The 20,775-nt window shown below is 41.8% G+C and overlaps 2 protein-coding genes across 19 annotated transcripts in view; both read right to left on the bottom strand.

Moving 5' to 3' along the window:
- Positions 1–3,173: 3,173 nt before the first annotated feature.
- On the bottom strand, positions 3,174–4,282 carry LOC137611946 (ras-related protein Rap-2b-like). The gene has a single exon (XM_068340162.1). It carries the CDS (start codon positions 3,902–3,904, stop codon positions 3,356–3,358), a length of 549 nt encoding a protein of 182 aa, XP_068196263.1. The 5' UTR covers positions 3,905–4,282; the 3' UTR covers positions 3,174–3,355.
- A 1,235-nt stretch (positions 4,283–5,517) lies between these two features.
- The window catches only part of mbnl1 (muscleblind-like splicing regulator 1), a 39,652-nt gene continuing 24,394 nt past the window's right edge, over positions 5,518–20,775 (bottom strand). For 9 of the 18 annotated variants that reach the window (XM_068340151.1, XM_068340149.1, XM_068340145.1 and 6 more), the window contains 10 exons: positions 18,434–18,604; positions 17,971–18,192; positions 16,544–16,783; positions 15,502–15,555; positions 14,108–14,261; positions 12,853–12,888; positions 11,994–12,085; positions 11,524–11,568; positions 9,070–9,141; positions 5,518–8,918 (listed from right to left, as the gene is read on the bottom strand). In XM_068340151.1, the coding sequence (XP_068196252.1) occupies positions 9,085–9,141; positions 11,524–11,568; positions 11,994–12,085; positions 12,853–12,888; positions 14,108–14,261; positions 15,502–15,555; positions 16,544–16,783; positions 17,971–18,192; positions 18,434–18,604 (1,071 nt within the window). In that variant the 3' untranslated portion in view covers positions 5,518–8,918; positions 9,070–9,084. The remainder of the gene's footprint in view (positions 8,919–9,069; positions 9,142–11,523; positions 11,569–11,993; positions 12,086–12,852; positions 12,889–14,107; positions 14,262–15,501; positions 15,556–16,543; positions 16,784–17,970; positions 18,193–18,433; positions 18,605–20,775) is intronic. The other 9 variants (XM_068340152.1, XM_068340154.1, XM_068340153.1 and 6 more) reach the window with 9 other exon arrangements.

Here is a 20,775-nt window from a genome sequence, read left to right as displayed (position 1 = left end):
ACTTATTTAGTGTGAATTTACCAGATTGGGATCATTAAAGAACACCTATCTATCTAGGCGCAGGGAGAGTGCATCTGTACAGGGTCCACACAGATACTTTATTGATCCCAGAGTAAATTGCTTGGTCAATGAATCTGAGCCTTTAAAAGGGAGTTTCCGCTCTGGCAGCAAACGTTCTGTTGAAACTGGAATAGATAAGATTATTAATCCCCTTTTTATGATAATATCAGTAATTTCTCAGAAGATAAAACATAGTAAATAAAGTTTTACTCTGAGATGGAGAGATGAAGGAGACCCTGGCGGTCAAATATTAAAGAGGTTTAAAAAAAAATCCTCAAAACAATCTATGGATTTTTAATAGATAGTAGAGATAATTGAGTGTCACTCAGCCTCTCCTCTCAGTGCCTACCTTCAAGAAGAAGAGTCAGGAGTCGGACAGGAAGCCGAAATGCTACTGATGCTCATTTCTGCTGACGTCCATTAAGATCGTAACATTTAAAGGTAATGGAGGCTGTAGGCCTGGTTGGTCAATCGGACACCATTAAAAGAAGATGTGCAAGTACAAGCTATGACAAAATGTGTTGTGTCTCGACATCAGTTCTTCCTGGTTGGTTGTTTCATGGAACAGAAAAATTCCTTACAAGGAACATTTAAATATATTAGATATGCTACACAACAAGAGGATGCGGTCACTGATTATGTCGTATTATTACATCCTGTATTAAAGCGGTGATGTATTGTAATCCTCAGTGTTGGTGTGTTCCTCCGTTAGTCCGTCCATCTGTCCGTTAGTCCTCCAAATATCTTCGCAACCGTTGCAGATAGAAAGATGAGACAAAAAGCACATTACTCGGGCAGCAAATTGGATGAAAATGTGACGATGATATTGACCTTGAGAAAACTAGATCAAGGTCAAATTTTAACTTTTGTACACTCAGGAACTGGATACGAGACAGACGAGGGAGAAGTCCAGTGTGAGACCGTAGATCAAAGCTAGTGCTTTGATCTATGAAAGTAGGTCAGAGCACTAGATTTGATCTTTGCCCTATGCAAGTAGGTCAAACCAATGCAGTCTCTGACTAGTTCTCGTTTGAAAGTCAGTACCTTCTAAGAGTTTAACAGAGCACTTGATGGAATTGACTTTTTCCGACTGTAGCTATTAGCAAAGCTAACCAGTTAACAAAACACCATCTTTGAATGTTTTTTAAGTGAAAATATGTTAAAAAACATGAATAAGTGAATGTCTGACCCCTAATATTCAAATGAGCTTTACATGTGACTCCTGTGACTAAAGGCTCACCTGTCAATTCTGCACAATTGAACTTAGTTACACTAAAGGTGAGAGCAAATCCCTGCATCTTTTATGCAAGGCCTGCGAGCGATGAATGACAGCCATGTGCCTTAGAGCCACACAGCTCCACACTACGACCCCCATTGAAAAACAGAGTGGGGCACTACTGGGCTGGTTGAAGTAGACGTTTCTTCACACGGGACCTTAATAGTGCGATCATGTCCCATGCAGGAATTTGGCCAATTTGAGGAGTGGCTTTCCAAATCCCAGTTTAGAGTATGTGTGGCTGATTGAACTTGGCTGCAGACACTAAAAGGCCTCTCTGTGCTCGGTGGCACAGCCCAGAAATCATGTGGTGGCAGGAGGGGAAACACTCCCCACAGCTAAACACACTCAGAGGGAACCCTTACTGCGACCCAAACAGTCTTGAAAGAGAGGTTTTATGCTATGTAGTAAACATTTAAAGCTTGTATGACTTTGTAATGAAGTTAAACATGGCAACGTTTGTTCACACCATACCTAGATATCAAAATGGGTCAAACATTGCAAATTTTTGCCGCTACCTTAGTCACCTTGGAGTAAGGTCCAAGGTGACATTTATAACTGTGTTATTGATGTGTTTCAATCCCAAACCTGAAGATGTTAATTTTGTATTTTTATAAAACAGAAAAATCCTTATAGGTGGAGTTGGCAGAAGAAAATAGTAGTTTTTATATAAACCAATAAGTGATCCTCACTTTCAAGTAAACAACCTGACTCACTGACTTCCTGTCGCTGTGCTGAGATTATTTACGGGAATGAAACCCATTGTCATTAACAGAGACAAGCACACAACAGTTACGTAAAACCAATTCTGTATTACAAGTGTTCTGAACCGACGAATGGATGGCAGAGTATTTATCCAAAGAGAGAATTATAACAATAGTAAGTCAAAAAAAAAAAAAAGGTCACATCTTTAAAAAATATGTGGATAATACAGACATGGCTTCCATTCACTGAACCTAAACCCAAATAGTTACAGTTACTCTGATGTTGTTGGAATGAGTACCTTGAGCCTGGATGTAACATGTAACAGCAGATCTGTCACTGCCTGACAGTAAAACATGAAGCGGCTATTAACACTTTGACACCAAATGAAACTAGAAGAACACTAAAAACTGCTAAAAAGTTCTGATTGCCATCAAGACGCACTGCAGAGGAGAAAGGGCTCATCAGTTGGCACAGTCACGGGAGTTTTTTTTCTTCGAAGGCACTTGACATGGGGTCATGGCGTTTCCCCCATGCAGCGACAGAAATGCACCACGGTCCTTGTTTTGTGCACCATGAGGAGGGAACACCGTCGGCTAAGTGCAAGTTCCATGATAAATCCACTTCCACCAGACTGGAGAGAGGAAGAGAGAGGGTGGTGGAGGAGGAGGGATGACATGTAGGCATAACAAGACTCCACCACAGACCACAGCTTCAAATACAGTAATGGGTGGTGTCTGCACCTCCTGGATCACACCGGACCATTTGGGGATTTAAATTCTACTCTGATCTGAGTAACCTGTGCAAGGCTTGAGTGGTGATAATACATTTGAGAGCAATTTTTAAGCACTTTTCCCCATAATCGGGACGATCCCAGCTCTGGCAAGGATTTGGCATTTCCCATCAACCCACCCCAAAAAGTCTAAATGATAAACAAAACACACCCAACCCTCTCTCTCTCTCCCCAAGACAGATGGACCCAGCAAGCAAATAAAAGCAGAGAGGAATAACCAGAAATCAAGTGTCTCTTAGGTTTCACAATAACATTCCCACTGAGGCACATTTCCAGAGAAGTGTCATACACAAAGCTGTAAACCCCCCCCCACCACCCCACCCCATCCCCATCCCTCCCCCCAAGACATTCAAGTACTTGTCGTGTAAACACTTTTCCAGGCTATAATACATAATCAATAGTTGTCGTTGATTCTGTGTGCGACAATAAGACAACAGCGTGAGCAGATTGGCTCGTTTGGCGAGTAAGGAGCTCCAATTCTGAACTGTGATGATTGTGTGTGTGTGTGTGTTTTGTTTTTAATTTTACAGCAGGACACATGAACAGCACTGGTCTCCACTGCTGGGAACGGTTGAATAATTCATCTGTCTGACTATTTCTGCAAACAGTTCATCCACCGATCCTTTATTTTTGGCTGAGGTTTCCATAAACGGGCAGTTCCAGTCCTGGGCCAACGCTTTGCCTTCCCCGGATGACACCTCTCTCTCCCCCTCCAGGTCCACCTTGTTCCCCACCAGGATCATGGGAACCCTCTCGTATCTCTTCACACGGATGATCTGGTCCCTCATCGGCTTGATGTCCTGGAAGCTCTGCTGGTTGACCAGGCTGTAAACCAGAATGAAGCCCTGTCCGTTCTTGATGTACAGGTCGCGCATGGAGGCGAACTGCTCGGTGCCGGCCGTGTCCAGGATCTCCAGCACCGACGGGGACGAGTCCACCTCGATCTCCTTCCTGTAGAAATCCTCTATGGTGGGGTCGTACTTCTCAATGAAGGAACCCGTCACGAATTGGACCGTCAGAGCGGATTTGCCGACTCCACCCGACCCCAGCACAACCACTTTGTACTCCCTCATGGCTGTGGGGTGGGGGGGGGGCGATAATAATAATAACAATAATAATAATAATAACAATAAAAAGGGCAGACACCTCCTTCTTTTCCGCGACCGCTCCTTGCTGTCTCTTCCCAACGCGCTGACCAGCCAGCCCCCGGTGTTTACCAAACCCGACAGGCTGCCGGGAAGGCCGCCTTCTCGCTCGGATTGCGCACAAACCCCACGCCGGCTGATCCCGCTCTTCTGCTCCGTGACGGCCGCGGGGTGGAGATTCGACGACAGCGTCCGATCGTGGACGACATCAGCCCGCCGTGTTAAAATACATTTCGATGGCGCCAGTATTGTGCAACGGACACCGAAAAAGCGTGATCGTGTCTGCGCTCTGGCAACGCGTTTCCTGCCCACATCCTCAGCGCGTCAGAACCCCACGGCTCAGTTCCGTTTTCTTAAAGGAGCAGTCACCCGAAACCTCCCGGGGGTCACGTGACCGCACAGAAACTGCAGACCTGTGCATATCTGTGGCCCAGTCTGCGTGACCTCTGACCCGATGGCCATTGGCCTCATTCCTGAAGCCACTGTGGTTGTGATGAGTCCTAATGAGGTTGTCTCTTATGTCTTTAGATTTAGGCTTCACACCACGTGCTCCAGTTGTCTTGTAATTCTATTTCTCCAATGAAGCAACTCCTGTTTTAGATTTTCCTGGTGCAACTTGATTTGCCTCACCTTTTTGAAGAAAGTACCTCTCACCTACCATTTAGGTGCAACCTCCTTCAGGGTTACAAAAAATGCTGACCAGGAGCTAAAAGGTGACATGAAACTATGCCTGGCGTCTTCGGAAAAGTATCTCATACCTAAGATGATCGAGTCGAGCTGGTCCGACATACCGGAAAACACACCTTTAAGTTCACCACTTCCTCCTTCCTCATGCTCTGAGAGAGCAAAAGAGAAAGAATCCACCTTGGTAGAAATAGACTCTGCTTAATGTGAAATCATGCTGTATCCTATAAGTAGAATAAAACAATAAAACAGCAAAGAAGACAGAATACAGACATCAAATCACAGGACAGAGGCTGGAATTTCAAAGTTTTAGGGGTGTGCTTCAACACTGCTGAAAGGGGTCTAAAAATTACTGAGTGCTGACAGGAAAGTCTGATCATGTCCTCCTGCAGAATGACCGTGAAATTAGCAGGAGTGATTTAAATCATCTGTCTGTGACTAGTTTAAGTCCAGTATTGAATATGTTTATCAGTAAATGTGTAAAAAAAACAACTAAAAGTGTAGAAAAATACCTCTTAAGATACTAAAATACACTGTGTTTTATTAATTATTGAAAGATAACAACCATACAGCCAAATAAGAGGCTTCAATATTTTAGATAATGCACAGTCTGAAGAGAATTAGCCAGAGCAGCAATCACTTTAATCTCAAACATATCTGGATTCATCATCTTTAATCTAGACTTGTAAAGTTGACCAATCTCTAAAGAGTTTTATTTCCATTTTTCAGCTGCAGTGCATCAATGCTACAAAAAAAATGTAATAATACATCAATAGCTGAATAGCTATGTGTAGACCTGAAATGTCCTAATGTCACCCACACATCCGATCCACTCAGAGGCAGTGACCACATAAGTGTTGCATGAGCAAATCAAATATTGTTTTATTCAGATTTTTTTCATCCATACAACAAGAGTCAATGGCAGCAATCAAATATGCTGAACCAAATCTGAAGACAGAATAGTACATTATTGTGTGACAACTGTTAGCAAATACATAATTGATGGTTGCACTTACATGGAAAAAGCATAAAGCATACATGTGCCCTCAGCAGGGAAAATAAACCTTGGTTTGAGCCAGGAGGAGACCGAACAAATGGTTTGGAGGAAATGGTGCTTTGGTTCTTCAGCGATGACGGAGCAACCTCACGTCAGGAACATGTGGACCGGAGGCCGTTACATTCATTTCAAAGACTTAACTTGCCAAATACGCAATTGGTGTGGCGAGACTTTACCTGCTGAGCGCACAGCTGTGATAGTAAGAACGACTTGTGAGTCTGAGTCGACCGTAACGATATGGCTATGAGAGAGCATCCGGCGTGGATGAGTGCAACTACTTTATCATTCTCTGAATAACATGTTTTGGAAAATACATTATCACACACAAGTAAAATGACTTGATTTTGAAGTATTATTTCTCCCCGCTGTGGATGGCATTTATAATTTAAAAAAAAATACTAAAGTACTATTGTATTCTGTAATCTGAATGTGTAATCTTTCGTTGCATACCTATGTGGATTCTTTTACTTGTCTCTACTTTTACATGCAGTCAAATCAAACTATAATAGAATACGACTTTTTGACAGTTTTATGTATTCACTGTATCATGGGAGCAGAAATACTGCACGACCAAGTCAAACAAATGACATATAGGCATTACTGGATGTCATCTTACAGGAGGGATGGAGTCAGAATGATGTGGGGAAGTGAAATCCCCTGGCAACACTATCCACTGATAAAATAAGACAAAAAGCGCATAGCTTTCTCTGAATGCATTGGCCAAGAAACTAGTGCCCTTCTTTGCAAGCAATTTTTTTTAGCTGGTCTTCTAATTTTAAGAATTTAAATTAATCTAGCAAAATTCCTTATAATTATAGATTTTTTTTTATTCAAAATAATATCTCAATATGATACACATTTTTTTCTCTGTTCATTTGACTATATACAGAAGTGCAAAAAGTCAACCTTCGTCCATTAGGTTAGAACTCATCATCTGCAGCATTTCTGACTTCTCCACTGGAGAGAAGTCTTCACCTCAGTAATCTCACTATATCCACCAAACATCCAAACACCCGTCAATCTCACTGCTCGTTTTGGCCTGACATTCAGGGCAAACTTAAGAAATATTCAAACAAAAGTACATATCTTTTTGAAATGGATACAGTAGAAAATAATTTTTACTCTAAAACATGAATCTATGTTGCAATACAATAGATCTTCAATGGTCTTGACATGTTACGAGGAAGATTGTAAGTTGGTTTAAAACATTTTTTTAATGTCTACTAATTAGATGATGTTATTCCCTGTATCAAAATAAGGATCCGATGCTTTAACATCAACCGAAAAAGACATCCAGCTAAACGAATGACCATTTAGAACTGAGTCAACACTTTATCATCGATATGGTTTGAAAAAGTTATGAATGTCGTACTACCTCAAAATCTACAACGGCTATATCAATATTGTCAAGTAATATATACTAAGGCAAAACAAAGAAAAATCTACAACTACATACCTCAAATAGATTCAAATCCTTAAGTAGTAAGTTCAGTGAAATTAAGAGAGTATTTGTTACTTTTACACAGACAGAAAGAACAAAAATAAAAGATCATAAGCGTCATGTGAAAGAATTATAAAACATCATTGGTGTTCTTTACCTGCATGGTGATTGAAAGTACATTTGATTGGGCGAAAGCCCGTTAATCGTAATCTAAGGCTTTGTTAGGTACAATCGGTAAAGACACTACACACCTTTGTGAGAACAGAAAAAGGGATGCAATTGTAAAACACAGTGATGAATCAAAGACAATAACATATTCCTTAATTATCTGAGCCTTTGGAGCGATGCTTCTGTGACCATTAGTGAATATGAAAGAACAAACTGTGCTTTGTTTTGAAGAGTCGGTGAGAACCTTCACGTTTTGCTTTCGATACAAACACGTAGCTGTGTTGTATGTCCTCAAAATGAAGGTTTGCTATAGATGGGTTGTGAAATTATAACAAGGTGACCAGATGACCAGTCATGTTGGTGGATATGCGGTTTAAATGACCTAATAGACCTCCAGGGTTTGCTGTTTTATATTCCCAATACTTGGCTGAACAGTGTGTGTTGGACATAATTTCAGAGTCTCTCTTCTTTAAAAGAAGGGAAACAAAGCAACACAATGTCCACCGAAGCATCACTCTCTATTTCTCCAAGGTTTTAGAGTCACTGGACTTGAGCAACAATTTAATTTCAACACACAAAAACAGCACTAAAAAGAGGTATGGAAAAAACGTTAGAGAAAACCCATCATATCTGATTTAAAAGGACAAAAAAAGAACATCAAACTTTAAACATGTCAAGAACCCCAATTCTAAAACTGATTAATTAGAGAAATGAAAAAAACCAAAAACCAACCCAAAAGTAAAAAAAACAACAACAAAAAAAAACCAAGCAAAAAACTCAAAATGGAGATTTTAAAAACCAAACAATACGAAAAAAAAAAAACTTTACCTTCGGTAAACAAATAACACTGCTGAGATAAAACTCTGGTTTTAGCTGTATGTCCTTGATGGCACACGACATGGTAAGAAAAGCTAGCCTGGCTGTGCTTTCAAGGAACACAGGTATGTTGGTTTACCCAGAACATTCATATGTCCAAGACCCTCATTTCAACATCTAGTTTCACTAGTAGCCATAAAAACACAATACTGTACATGCCTAATTCTTTTGGCAAAAAAAAAAAAAAAAAAAATTCCTGTTAAAATCATTGTGCCTTTTCAATTTCATTTCAAATTCAAGGTGCACATTTGCATTTCACTTGTAAACTATGAAATATGGCTATTGATTAAACAAATAAAGCAGAACAAATAAGAAAAAAAAAAAAAAAAAGAAAGATCTTGGTCTACTAACGTACCAGCACTGGGTGTTGATTTAGCAACCATGCTCCTGACATTGTGTGCATGCAGTAATGATGATAATTAAACAGAGTGCTATGATTTAGTCAGACACAAAGGTGTGATGTGAATGTTTCCCCCCCAAGAGGGAGAGACACACTGACCCCCAGCGCCAAGATACCCTCCTCTCTCCGCTGGATGTCCAATCTGACGACAAATTCTGCTTGACACCGATATGTGGGAAGATGGCACGGATCATCGCCGTGGACCAGCTGGGAGATGGCAGACCTTCCTTTTCCTGTTGCTTGACATTCTGAAGGTTATATATGTAAAAGGCTGAACTCTTTTGGCTTGGACGGTGCCAGAACACATTCATTTGATCTGTAAAACATGAAAAATTTCACATTAATAGAAAAATGGAATTTCAGAAGTTGTTCTCTTTGCTATTACAAACCAGAGATAAAAAGATTCCAAGTAAAGTTAAACTAAATAGAGTGAATGTGACAATTTATATGTGACAATAGGAACTTACTGTTCTTGAGAGGAACTACATTTGAGTCAAGTACTTGTGACTACTCAGATGATCTGCAGATATTATGGGAATCTGGGGAGGCGGAGACAGACAGAGATCAAAATGAGAATCCCTTGTCGAGAAACATTCACAGCAGACATCTGACAACAATGATCGACACGTTCTAACCGCAAAAAAGGATGAATTTGATGAGACAGAAAAAAGCAATGTGGCTACAGCTGCGACAGAATTCATTGTTACTATTAACAGTCGTAGTCAGCTCTGGATGGGAGGAAGTAGAAGAAGGCATTGAAAGGAAGGGAAAGATGAGGATGGTAAAGGGAAACCGTCAGTGATGTGGCTCCCCATGCAAATCTAAGTCCTCCATGTTGTTGACCTGCACATGTCAATAAAATGCAGAAAACTGGTCCAGAGTCTTTTCAAGTTGTGCAATGTGTATTTAACTGCTTACCAAATACCTTTGACAGAAGTGAAATCAATATGTTGCTAATCTCCTCACACACTGGACTTTGGGACTGAAATGATGCATGTATTTTATTCAAACCCTGAGCAAAAATGATAGAATCACCAGTCTGTGAGGATTTTCATTTAGTTATTTAATTTAGTAGAAAAAAAGCGAATCACAGACATGACACGAAACTGAAGCCATTTCAAATGGCAACTCTCTGGTAGTGTGATAGTCAGTAACAGTATCTTTTTTAGACTAAGCAGAGGAAAAATTATGTAATCAGTCAATTCTGAGGGAAAAATTACGGAATCATGCAAAACAAACAAAATAACAGCACTAGTACTATGTTGGACTACCTTTGGCTTTAAACTTGCAGCAGGTCATGACATTGAAGTACTGTGTCTTTCTTCAAGGAATGTTTTCACAGATTTTGCTCTCTGGCAAGATGTATTATCATCTTGAAAAATGATTTCATCATCCCCAAGCATCCATTCAATTAATGGGATAAGAAAAGTGTCAATAATGTCGAGGTAAACTTGTGATTTTATTGAAGATGTGCCTTTATTTGACATGCAGCCCTGTATCATCAATGACTGTGGACATTTGCATTTTTTTCTTCAGGCAATCGTCTTCGTAAATCTCATTGGAATGGCACCGTACAACAGCTCCAGCATCATCACCTTGCGCAATGCAGATTTGCGATTCGTCACTGAATGACTTCCATCCACTCATCCACAGTCCAAAATTGCTTTTCCTTAGCCCACTGTAACCTTGTTACCCCCCACTTCAAAGCGGTGATGTATTGTGTGTTCGTCCGTAAGTTCACCAAATATCTTCGCAACCATTGCAGATAGAAAGATGAAACAAAAAGCACATTACTCGGGCGGCAAAGGTGATGAAAATGAGATGATGACCTTGTACACTAAGATAGACGAGGGAGAAGGCCAATGTAAGACCATAGATCAAAACTAGTGCTTTGATCTATGAAAGTAGGTAAGGGTAAAATTTTGAATTCAGGGGTGTCACAGGATGTTGCAGTCTCTGACTGCTTTGGTTCTAGTTTTTTTTGCTGTGTATTTTCTGTTAACAAGACATTCATATTTAAGTTTTTTTGTCTTGACGCTTTGATGTCTTCCTTGACCAACCAATATGCCTACCTTGATCAACCTTCCCATATTATTTCTGTGACTGTCTGTGACTGTGAACAACCATCATCTTTTGCGATACTGCTTGATGATTTACCCTCTTTAAGAAGTCTGATAACCCTCTCCTTTGTTTCAGTTGACATATAGTTTGGAGCCATGATCTATGTCAGTCCACTTGGTGCAACAGCTCTTCAACTGCGGACTAATGAGCAGATCTAATCTGATGCAGATGCAGGAGCCTATCTCAGCTGACTGGGAGAGTGACACAAGGTACACTCTGGGCACGACACCAGTGCACCGTGGACTCACATATAGACAGACAACCACTCATTGGCCGGTTTCCCACCTACGGGCAATTTGAAACCAGCCAATTTGCCTGAAGTGTATGTTTTTCGAGATGGGAGGAAACCGGAGAACCCAGAGAGAACTCACACAGACACGGGGAGAACATGTAAACTCTGTACAGACTGGGACTTGAATCGGGAACCACTGTGCTGTGGAGCGACGGCGATACCCACTGCGCCACCGTGTTGCCCACCTTTTAGTCAAAAAGTTGCCATTTGTAATGAGTTTGGTTTATTGTCGTGTCTGAGTTCTGCATTTTTTTCTACAAAATTAAGACAACCAAATGAACGCCCTCCACCCATCCTTGGAGACTGGTTATTCCATTATTTTTGCCAGGGGTTGTACACAAGGTATACGGTCAGGCTTTGCTGTATGTGCTTGAAGCAGCGGTGAATAATAAGGAATGAAAAAAAAAAGCAAAGCACCAAAGGACACAGATAGCAACCGTTGCACAAACTTCATGAATTGCCCTAAAAATTGCATAAAAAAAACAAAATAAAACTACCTCATACATACCAATTGCATGTATTCGTTGGTAGTCAACTTTGATAAGGAAGAGTCCTCAAAATGGGAAAGGACAAAAATTGAAGTTACAATGAGGACAAACATTTTATGCAGTACAGTTTGTTCTTTCAGAAAAGACAGAGCTGATTAAAGGAACATGTGAAGTATATTGTAGGAGTTAAAATAGAAATGTGTCTGAAAACTTTTACAGGATGACACATGAACACATGTTGGACTCAAGTGTAGGCCAACAAGAGGGAGTACCGCCTTCTACCAAACCCACCCATCACAATGTGACACAAGCACCCCCAGAGATAGATAGATAGATAGATAGATAGATAGATAGATAGATAGATAGATAGATAGATAGATAGATAGATAGATAGATAGATAGATAGATAGATAGATAGATAGATAGATAGATAGATAGATAGATAGATAGATAGATAGATACATACATAGATGGCGGTGGAGGTGCAAACCTGATTGGTGGAGGCAGTTGCGAAGGGAACGCTTGTGGCAGATGTGGTGGCTGCAGACACAGTGGCCGGAGTACCACCGTGCATCATGGGAACTTTTTTGGAGGGAAAATCATGTAAGCAAATTTATACAAAGGGGCAGTGTAGCCACATTCACACCAGGAAAATGAAAAAAGAGCAAGAGAGAGGGAAGCAGAGAGGGATTCCATTTAACCGGCTCCCATTCCTTAGCTCTGCCGTCACCTCTATGAGGCAATTTTAACGGTGTAGCCTTACAACGGCTCTCGTCCACTTTTACTCCACTTTTTTTTTTTTTTTTAATCGAAATGCAAGTAAAATTTTGAAACATTCATAAATAAAGATGGAGAGATTTTAAGTCATATAAGGCAGAGAAAATCAGGAGAAGGTTAAAATTGAACTCCCTCAGTTTTTATTTTGTTTTAAAGGGTCCCAATAGCTGTAAGTTCAGCCAACAGCCAAGTTCAGTAAGAGCATGAGAATGAAAGCTATCAAGAAATATATAGTAGATGTAAACAAGGTCACTTACAAATAAAATCACTTGTATCCATACTGTCAATAACAACAACTCTCGTACAGGTCATAAACAATATTCAAATGATGCAATGTTTGTCTTTCCTTTTGTGGACTCTTTCTTATGTGTCAAATTAAAATAAGTTTTTCTTCACACATTCAAAACAATGACTCCCTGTGTAAAACGCTGAATCCCAGTTCACATGGATCTCAATGGAAATCACATTAGAAACACTACACAGTACTATTTCACTCGATGTTTTGACTTTGATGATGTGCAAGTCACAAACATGATTTCACAGATTACAGGAGAAGGAAAGCTGGAACCTACCAACGCTGGCTGCAGGTGTCATGCACAATATTGAGCCTGCCCATCATGCAGTGCAACAGGAAGTGGATTGGATAGGGAGGAGAAATCAAAACAGCCCATCACAAGGTTTTCGTTAGAGTTATGGGAGAGATAAGGTGGGAAAAAAAAGGTTAATATCTCTAGGACAAAGTCATCAATGATTTGATAAGGCGAAGTGGTGAACTCATGAGGAAGTCTGTTAATTAAATGAGAGAGTGAATGTGAAGTTTTGCCTGAAGTGCAATGCATGTGAATGAGTAATACAAAAGCGATAATGCAGTTATGATCGGAGCTATCCAGTTGGACATTGTTTACACTCTCTAGACAGAAATGAACAGAAGATCGCGTAGAGAAGCCAATCGGAAGTGTGAGATACTTTTAACCAACCCATCCAGCCCATTCATCGCAGCCCAAGCCTGTGCCTCAGCAACCCAGGGTTTATCATCAAAATACTAGCTGTCACCTCACGGTCACATGGGCAAGTAAATGTGTTCCCTCTCTTACAAGCATCCACGGCCATGTGGAGCATTATTTAGGCAATTAGTAGGCAGATACAAATAGATTTCATCCCATTTATTACAACTAGCGGCCATGCAATGCCATATGAAGCATAATGCGCACACCCGTTGAAGCGATTTTAGCTGGGTGAGTTTGAGATCGCTTTGTCTGCAGTACTTCTAAGCATCTTCTACTCAACTTTGAAGGTCCTAAATGGTTGTTAAGTTTTCCGGCGTTGCGACTAATTCCTCACCCCCCGCCACCCCACACACACACACACACACACACACGCACACACACACACACACGCACACACACACCTGGCTGAGCGTTCCACCCCCAAGCAAAACCCAGAATACGAGGTTTGTAATTTAGAAAAAAAAAACAACAACTCCAGAATATTTTTGCTCCTATTTGACTAAGTTTTTATTTTATTTTTTTCCTCCTTTTCTGTCAACAGTTTTTCGTGTTGATTTAGTCTCAATTACTGTGTAATGACTTGGTTGTGACAGAAAAGGTCATCTGGAAACATCTGTCATCACATTTTCTGTTAAAATAAAACCAAGTTTGAGGTTCAAAACATTTGACCTTCAACAAATCACTGGCTCTTTTGAATACCTTTGTGAAGTCCCCATAACTACCCTGTTCTACAGTCGAGTACTCCGACTAACGCCAGGTAAGCAAGAGTCAGGTTAGACTGATCCAGGCATCCACTGGGCGGCTGCTCTTAGAGTCATACCTGATGGGAGGAAAGCAGCCTGCTGCTGAAACTGCATGCTGGCCAGGGCCTGTTGGTACTGGAGCATGCCGGTATTAAACATGGCAGAGGCCCCGTTGGCCTTTTCCAGGGCTGCCCGCTTGGGCAGGGGAGCCATGACACTAGGGGCGATGCCCTGCCCAGCCAGTAGGAGGGAGGTGAGTGAGGAGGAAAATAAAAAAAAGATAGGGGTGTGAAGAGAGAGAGGTGCGTGGAGAGAGGCAAAAACAACAACAACAAGAAAAAAACAAAAACAGAAAGAAAACAAAAAGGGTACATATGTTAGAGAACATCATATAAAAAGCATCACTTACATCCTTGTGTGTACAACAACAACAACAACAACATCAACAATATCATCATATCATCAGTAGCAAGCAAGCAGCAGTCTGACAAGTAATACACAAGCAGGAGCATGGTGCCTACTAGAGTTACTGGCTAACAAGCATTCATATATCCTTTATTTCATCAGGAAGCTCATTTGGATTATTATTATTATTATTATTATTATACTGTAGTTGTCATCTTATAGCGCTGGCTAAATGCAACATAAACAAGCATTAACTGTAAAAAAAAATAACGCTGTCGACAAGAGGTGGAAAAGGTAGGAAGCACAGAGAAAAGGGAGGCTGCACTGCTAGCTCCATGATAAACTGTAAGCCATGTTTAAGTGATGGTTCACTCTCAGACAAACGTCAAGAATGATCTCAGGCCAAGGGATTCGAGTCGGATAAAAAGCCCTCTCCCAGAGTCAGTGTTTTCACCGTGGAATGCTAAGAGTGTGGGTTTGCTTCTTGGAATGAGGTCACTCTTGAGGTCAGAATGTCTGTGACAAGATCCGACGTCGGAGTGAACAATCGTTTGAACTGTATTCATCTGTTCTGGTGGGATCAGTCTAGCTGTATGGTTTGTTCCTCTTAGCCCCACTCTTATCCATCTGACATGCACTAGTACCACATACATGCACACATTTGATTGAGCTGCTCCACGACACTGAACACTTAAGACGTCAGACATGTAAGCCATCCCACCGTTACAGAAGCGCTACTTCCCTAGCCCTAGCCCTGTGTTAGATATGCTGTAGGTGTTGAAATGGTTGTGGCTCCTTCATCCAATCATAAAATTCCAAAATTCCACATCTGAATCCATGTTCGGGGGGGGAGAGAGGGTTGGTTCTACTTCATGAAAGTCGTTTGGTTTTGGATGCAAAGTTAGCCCATGAAAGCCACCATCATTTCAATACAGGCAGTAATGACAGATCAACAGGAGGAAAAAGACAGACATTGCACTGACAACAAAAATAGCGAGGTATCTGGTTAAAACACAGCTCTACGACAAAGCCACATGCCAAGCTAAAAGGTGAAAGGTCATAGTACCAGGTCAAAGGTTGCGTCGAGGGGTCGCTTCAGTGATTTGACAGCCGACTGAGTCTTAATTAGCAGGCAGCGAGCACATGATGGCAATGGGCCAATGGGGTTCAAGCGCATTAACATAAACCAGCAAGCAGAGGTGCATCATGGGGCAGCAGTGCAGTTTGGGTATAGGTGAGAAAAAACAAAAACAAATAAAAAACAAATCATTGGAATGCAATATACAAGGGGATAACAGGACTAAGGCATGCACAGTGTGGACGCTAGCTCTACTGCTACACAGTTAATGATCAATATTCAATGATAGCTATCTATCTAAATTAGTTACACTGTCACACAAAGATGGATGAATATAGCGGTGAGAATATTGTTACTTTAAAGAGGGTTTCAGTTATCGCATCGGAAAGGAAAAGCTATGGAAGCAAAAATTCACTGGTTTCTGTTTCACAGTGCAAATCATAGTCAGTCACATTACAATGATTCACGCTTTGAGTCTATCAGAGCAAGAAGAAAAGAAGACTGCCATCGACAGAGTGGCTGCACTGCAACTAAGATGTTGTTACCGGGAGTAAAACGGATCCTTTAACTTTTAAAGTAATGATAAAGGAGGAGAAGCGCCAGACAGGAAGGACAGAGACAATAGTGTCACAGAGAGATGTGTCCATGAGAGATAGAGAGAGAGAACTGACGTAGTTTTCTGAGGTCAGATAAACAAGGAACTTGGCTTTTTAAAAAAAAAATATATATATATATCAAGAAAAAGAACAAACTAAAATGCAGAATAATGAATCATTGTCTGAGCCTTTCTTCATATCATCCTGCATCACTTTCATTCAAAAATCAACTTTGCAGACCATTGAAATTTCACATGGCTTAAAGTGGACCTGAAACAGTTACGTGAATCAAACCCAAGAGAGAGAACATGAGCAAGAGCCACAACACATTTTACACTTCACTGTCCTGCATGGATGAAGTCATACAAGACAGCTTCCTTAAAATGAGCTGTAACAGGGATATGAATGTGGCCGTGCTTGAACGGACTGCTCACCATGGCTGCAGCGGCGGTGGCCTGGTTCACCTGGTGCTGGGTAGCTTTTATTTTGGCCTGCAGATGGGCCGGTGGATGGAAGTACTTGCACTTTTCCCTGGAGCACCGGCCCTTGATGTAGTCCATGCACACGGTGACGGTGTTGTCATTGGTGTCGATCATGGTGCTGTCGGCGGGGTGGGCGAAGCGGCAGTCGTTCTCCCCCCGGGAGCAGTTTCCTCTCTGATATTCCCGACATACCTGGAAAAAAAAGGGGAAGACAAGAAGTGACAGAAAAGAGGAGTGAAAATTCCTGCAAACAAAGTACAATTCCAGTTGTAGGTAGGATGTAGTGAAATAATCCTTTAATCTAACGCTTTCCTTTCTAGAGGACTGACACATGAGAGTCTCAGATGATGTTCTTAAATCTGCAGATGAGGCACCAGAGGGCAGCACCTTCTTTCAAAGCCGAGGCAGTGTGATCGTCGAGTGTTTCTTATCTTATATCCCCTCTGCTTCTCCTCCGGTCTGTGTGTCAGCAGTGATAAACGGCTGCTCCATAGCGATAGTAAAGGTAACAGTTGCATTTATAGTTCTCATTTCCCTGCGGCCACTTAAACGAGGAAACCGATTCCACAACAACTCCTCCACGCCGCTTTGTGATGACGTTCCTTATTTTTTTTTGCACTGTATTTTTGATTCTTTTCATTCTTGTGGAACAAAAAAAGAAAAAAAAAGGTGATTATTGAGATATTCCCGTATTTTCATTGCAGCACCTTTCATCTGGAGAAATAAGACACCAAAGGCTGATATTGTGTTTATACCACCAGTCACATGAGACGAGGAAGACACAACTATTTATCTGCTGACAGTAACATCCATAGATCTGCATGAATCGCTGCCAGGGGTTTTTCTTCCACTCTCCTCCTGATACCCAAATCATTGCTGATCTTTCTACATAATCATAAATATTCATGTTTAAACGCTGACCATCTCCGGTAGATGTCTAATGGAGCTTTTCAGAAGCACAAAGTATGAAAATACTTGTGCCTAAATTAGACAAGGTGGATGAAGTGAGAGTGTGTTCATCAGGATGGTAAACAGCACTAAATTAAAAAATGACTCAAAGCACTCAATCGGATAAAATATTACAGTTTATGAACCTATAATGACCTCGCTCTTATTTCCTTTGAATCAGTTTTGACTTTGCACAATGGTATCTGCTATTATTATAGCGCAGTTCAGGTTCAGAAATAGTTTATGGATAGTCATAAACTTGTTAGTCCTCTAGGTAAAATAACACTTTAAGGGCCCTTTATGGCAGCTAGTGGTTGAACTCCGCGCTAAGAGAGAGAAGGGAACTCTCCTAGAGAGGAGACAAATCTGGACTAGACAATGTGTCCTGTGTAGAATGAAAATCAGGTACTATTCATGCATTTGCACTTTACCTCAAGTCTGTCTGTTCTCAGCAGTTTCTGGGCTGCAGCAGCAGCAGCGTTGGGGACTTGGCTGACGGTGGGACTGGAGGCCATGAGGACGGGGGTGCTGGGCAGGATCTCTGGGGGCATCAGGCCTGGTGACACAGGGCTCAGGTAAGGATTAAAGGCAGCGGCTGCAGCTGCTGCTGCGCTGGCGTTGGTGGCCAGTCCTGGCGTCACCGAGAACATGGGCTGGACGAGAGCAAAATAAAAGCAAAGTGGTGACATGACTGTGGATGGCACAAGCAAATAAACCACAAACTGTGAGCTGGTATGGGAAAAGAGAGGCACTAATGGAAGACAGGTAAAAAAAGAGCCACACGGATAACGAAGGAGCTGCAGATATGTGAGCCTTTTACACGTATGCGGTCTCACCGTGGGGCAGTAGCTGTGGTGTGTTCATATGTGTGTGTGTGTGTGTGTGTCCTCTCACCATAGGTGATAGTTGTGTGCCAGGAATCATGGCGTTGGCAAGCTGCATCTGCTGTGCGAGCATGGCCATATTCTTCTGCTGGATCAGGTTGTTCCTGCCGTTGATCTCAAGCTGCGTCTTTAGGTGGGGAGGGGGGTGCAGGTACTTGCAGTTTTCCCTGGAACAACGGCCCTGAAAGGGGGGGGGGACACACACACACACAAAAGTGAGACGTGGGTTGGACTGAAGTTGGAAATCCATCCGGTGAATACTTTTGTCCAGACTTTGGCCCAAACTGAAATATCTGGGTGGTTAATACATGGATCAGTGAAACATCCGTGACATTTAGCTGACCTTTCCTCTGGGGTAACCATGAGTTGGGGCATTTGTGGCTTTAAGTGAAATGACTCCACAGATATAGATCACTATACACAATCAGTGTGAACCGCGACAGCTGTGCTCCTTTCATTTCTCACTTTGTCCAATACCTCTGTGCATCAGTTGTACTTTGAGCACAATGAGAATATATTCATAGACATGCCTGCTGAACATCCACACGCTGTCATTGTCATTGTATGCACATTAGCATGCTGATGCTAGCATTGTTGTCTCAAAGATTCTCTATGGGGGTTTTAAATGCCACTCTTTCAATCTATGACATAAATAAATCATAATTGATATTTATAAAATGCACATTAATGAATCAAAAGATTTTTCTGCTGCAACGTCCAAAATGGCGCAATCGCCGGTATTTATGGATATGCGGTCTCGATTTGATTGACTGTGAATGCCCCATGAAAGAATGCTACCTTGTTTATAGTGAGCTCAATATCAGGTCCGGCCTGAGTCACTAATTTTTAACAACTTGCTATTCCTGTCAGCCCAGCAGGCGCTATCCGTGTCGATGTGCGTTTGTGCATGTGCGTATCTGCCAGCCCCAGGAGGTCTTGAGGTCCAGCTTAGCTTGGCTGCATGCCTGACTGAAGCTATAAATACCATCAACTCGCCTAAGCAACGTATATTGTGTCCGCAGTTATCCTGAGGTCACACATCAGAGAGTCTGAATCATTATCTAAGATAGGGATCGCTTCATGCCTTCTGATTGGAGTGAAACCAGTGCATCGCACCCCGTTCTCTGGTCAGGCTACATTGACATTAATGTACATAAGTTTGGATCGGGTTCACGTAACAGGGTACGTATGTTTCCAGCAAACACACAAGAGCTGGCTGTTTAAGAGGGTCTTGTATTTGCTTTCAGTCTCAGTCACAGCTGAGCTGACTGTGGCAGGTTGTGCTTTCCTTCGATGACAGAGCTGCCCCCCCACCCCCCCACCCCACTGGGATTCAGCTCTATACCCAGTCATGACTTCACTCTTCTTTCCCATCTCCTTCACTTTCACTGACACTGGAGCGCCAGACAGGTGCACGGTTAAAGGAGGGGGATGCTTCAATGTTGGGGGTGTTGATGGTGGGGGGTAATCCACTCGTCTGGAGTCGCTTATCTCCAGGTCTCACTGGATTTCTTTTTTAACAAATGATTCCAAGTGGTTTATGTTATATTCTTGCCGTGTGTCACAATTTCTGTGACACTGGGACGGCGACACGTTTATAACTGAGGACGTAAGATGTCGTATATCAGGATATCTTGTCATGTCTGACTTCTAAAGCTCAGAAAATGTCAAATAGTCTGAATAATTCAGAGGCTGTAATGTATGGCTATAGATATGGATTAAAAATTTAGACTACAAGTTCACACAAGTACGCACAAAATACACCACAATACATTTAAAAATGACTTTAGTGGGACTGCTAACTGACTAGGTATAATTCAACAGAAGGGAATATTTACAGCCTGATGATAAATGTCTGCTTTAGCTGAGCTGGCATTCAGCGGAATTCTGACACTGACAACACCGAGAAGTGTGTGTGTGTGTGTGTGTGTGTGTGTGTGTGTGTGTGTGTGTGTGTGTGTGGGTGAGCGCACGTATGCGTGTGTGTAGTTGAAAGCAGGTTTAATAACCCTCATCCAGAGAGCAACAATGGTATGCGGCAAGGGGCAGGGTGAGAATGTGCAAGGGATGGTGTGTGTTTGCATTACGTGAGTTGGAGTGTATGTGTAGAGGGATTTGGCATGGCGGATCATATTGAGCTTGCCCCATATGACCCCACCCGTCAAACCTCTGGAATCAGAGCTGCAGCGGCGCTAATTATGTTTTAGCTTTATGTCAAATCATGCAAAGGAATTTTTTATTTTTGTCTGATAGTAATGATAGAGTTCCAGAAAATTAAACATCAGGCAGCCTGAGAGGGACAGAGAGAAATTGTGTGTCTGTGTGTGTGTGTGTGTGTGTCAGAGACAGACA

Source organism: Antennarius striatus, chromosome 18 (genome assembly GCF_040054535.1).
Source record: "Antennarius striatus isolate MH-2024 chromosome 18, ASM4005453v1, whole genome shotgun sequence".
Taxonomy (NCBI): domain Eukaryota; kingdom Metazoa; phylum Chordata; class Actinopteri; order Lophiiformes; family Antennariidae; genus Antennarius; species Antennarius striatus.
This window is presented reverse-complemented; position numbering and strand designations above follow the sequence as displayed.